This window comes from Calidris pugnax, unplaced genomic scaffold, assembly GCF_001431845.1.
Source record: "Calidris pugnax isolate Ruff unplaced genomic scaffold, ASM143184v1 scaffold535, whole genome shotgun sequence".
Taxonomy (NCBI): domain Eukaryota; kingdom Metazoa; phylum Chordata; class Aves; order Charadriiformes; family Scolopacidae; genus Calidris; species Calidris pugnax.
Genome location: NW_015091323.1, coordinates 141,190 through 143,011, shown reverse-complemented (window position 1 = coordinate 143,011; position 1,822 = coordinate 141,190). Strand labels below are relative to the sequence as shown.

Sequence of the window (1,822 nt, the reverse complement as noted above, 5' to 3'; positions counted from 1 at the left end):
AGAAATGTTTCCTAATATCCAATCTAAACCTCCCCTGGCACAACTTGAGGCCATTTCCCCTTGTCCTATCTCCTGTGACTTGGGAGACGAGACTGACACCTGCTTCTCTACACCCCTCCTTCAGGTAGTTATAGAGCACGATAAAGTCTCCCCTCAGCCTCCTATTCTTCAGACTAAAAAAGCCCAGCCCCCTCAGCTTCTCCTCATAAGACTTATTCTCCAGACCCCTCACCAGCTTCGTCGCCCTTCTCTGGACCCGCTCCAGCAGCTCAATGTCTTTTTTATGGTAGGGGGCCCAAAACTGGACACAGTACTCAAGGTGAGGCCTCACCAGTGCCCAGTACAGTGGTTCCTGTATCCAAAAAAGGGTCTCGGCAGCATTAGATAAAGGGGCAAATGTCCCATTTCTCACCCTGCTCGTGGGTGCGTCACCCCAGGGGCTCCCCCAGTGCTTGCTGCTGGGGTGCAGGAGGCCCTGCTCAGCCTTTTGGGTGCCCCCCAACGCTCCCCCCCCCTGTCTCCCCATCGGCAGGAGCCGTTCCAGGTCCGGGGAGCGCTACCGGCGAGGCGGCAGGTCCAGCCGACACTGGAGCAGCAGCCGGAGCAGCCGAAGCCCCAGCGACTCGCGGAGCCGCAGCAAGTCGGTGTCTCCGGTGCGAGAGAAACCGCCGAGGCCCACGGCATCGCCCGCCGTGGGGGAGAAACTGAAAAAGTGAGGGCAGGGGGCAGCTGGGGGTGCAGGGTGGGGGGCAGCAGCCCTCCCACCGTGCCCCCCAGCACTGACCCCCACGCTCTTTCTCCCCTTTCAGGGCTGACACTGCTGCTGGTAAAGAGACAGGAGCTGCCAAAGTCAGTAAGAATTTAACCTCAGCTGTTTAATTGGCATCACTGCAGAGCAGGCTCAGGGACACGGTGGCGGATGGGCTGGCGGAGGTGCTGGGGTGGGCACCGGGTGCCCCCCGTGACCCGTTGTGTCCCCCTCCTTGGTCAGGTGCCAGCCCCACTCCCTCCTTGGAGCTGGGGGGCTGCTGGGCAGGAGCGGGGCCACTGGCCGCTCCAGGCGGGTGGGGGGCAGCAGGGACCCCCAAATGGCCCTGGGGGCTGCCTGTGCTGCTTTGCTAGGTCTGGGCTGTCACCCGTGGCTGTCCCCATGTCTGGGGGGTCGTCACGCTCCTCTGGGAGGGGGGAGGTGGGTGGCAGGGGGCTGGCAGAGCCCCTCGTCCCTCTCGAAGGGGGGCTGTTGAGGGGGTGCAGGACACCAATGTCCTCTCCAGCTCCGTGGACCCCTCTGTGACCTCAGGCTGTCCCTGGGGGTCCCCAAGTGCCTTTGGGCCCTGCCCGTGTGCCCCTGGCACAGATGCCACCTCCCAGGGGCTGCGGGGGCTCTGGTGGGGAGCAGCTCAGGCTTCCCACGCCAGTTTGTCCCTGTGGCACCCACGGGTGACCTGCGAGGTCTCCGCTGCTCGGAGACATGAATGAAGCCCCCCCAGCGACACGGGGCGGCGAGGGTCCCGCCGAGGGGCTCGGGGGATGCCACAGAGGTGCCACCCTCACCACGGGAAGGGCGGCAGCTGGATCCAGCGCTCATCGCTGGTCCCTGCTGTGGGGTGGGGGGGAGCCTGGGGGGGACCTGGGGGGGTCCCCGGGCTGGGGCCAGCGTGACTACCGGCATGTCCTTGTCCTCGCCCTTCACACGCAGCTCTGGTTTGGTTGCAGCCCAAGCTGACACCGCAGGAGAAGCTGAAGCTGCGCATGCAGAAGGCGCTGAACCGACAGTGTAAGTGCCGGCTGCTGCCACCCCCCTCTGTCCCCTCTGAAGATC

General features: G+C 64.6%; 1 protein-coding gene across 5 annotated transcripts in view; it reads left to right on the top strand.

Annotated features, from left to right (window-relative positions):
* CLASRP (CLK4-associating serine/arginine rich protein) overlaps positions 1 to 1,822 on the top strand; it is a 9,244-nt gene that overhangs the window by 5,816 nt on the left and 1,606 nt on the right. For 2 of the 5 annotated variants that reach the window (XR_001414026.1, XR_001414024.1), the window contains 3 exons: positions 533 to 712; positions 810 to 853; positions 1,717 to 1,777. Coding sequence is in view for 2 of the 5 variants with exons in the window: in XM_014960952.1 (XP_014816438.1) it covers positions 533 to 712; positions 810 to 849; positions 1,717 to 1,777 (281 nt within the window). In the remaining 3 variants the exon portion in view is untranslated. Of the gene's footprint in view, positions 1 to 532; positions 713 to 809; positions 1,593 to 1,716; positions 1,778 to 1,822 lie in introns of those variants that run through there. The other 3 variants (XR_001414025.1, XM_014960952.1, XM_014960951.1) reach the window with 2 other exon arrangements.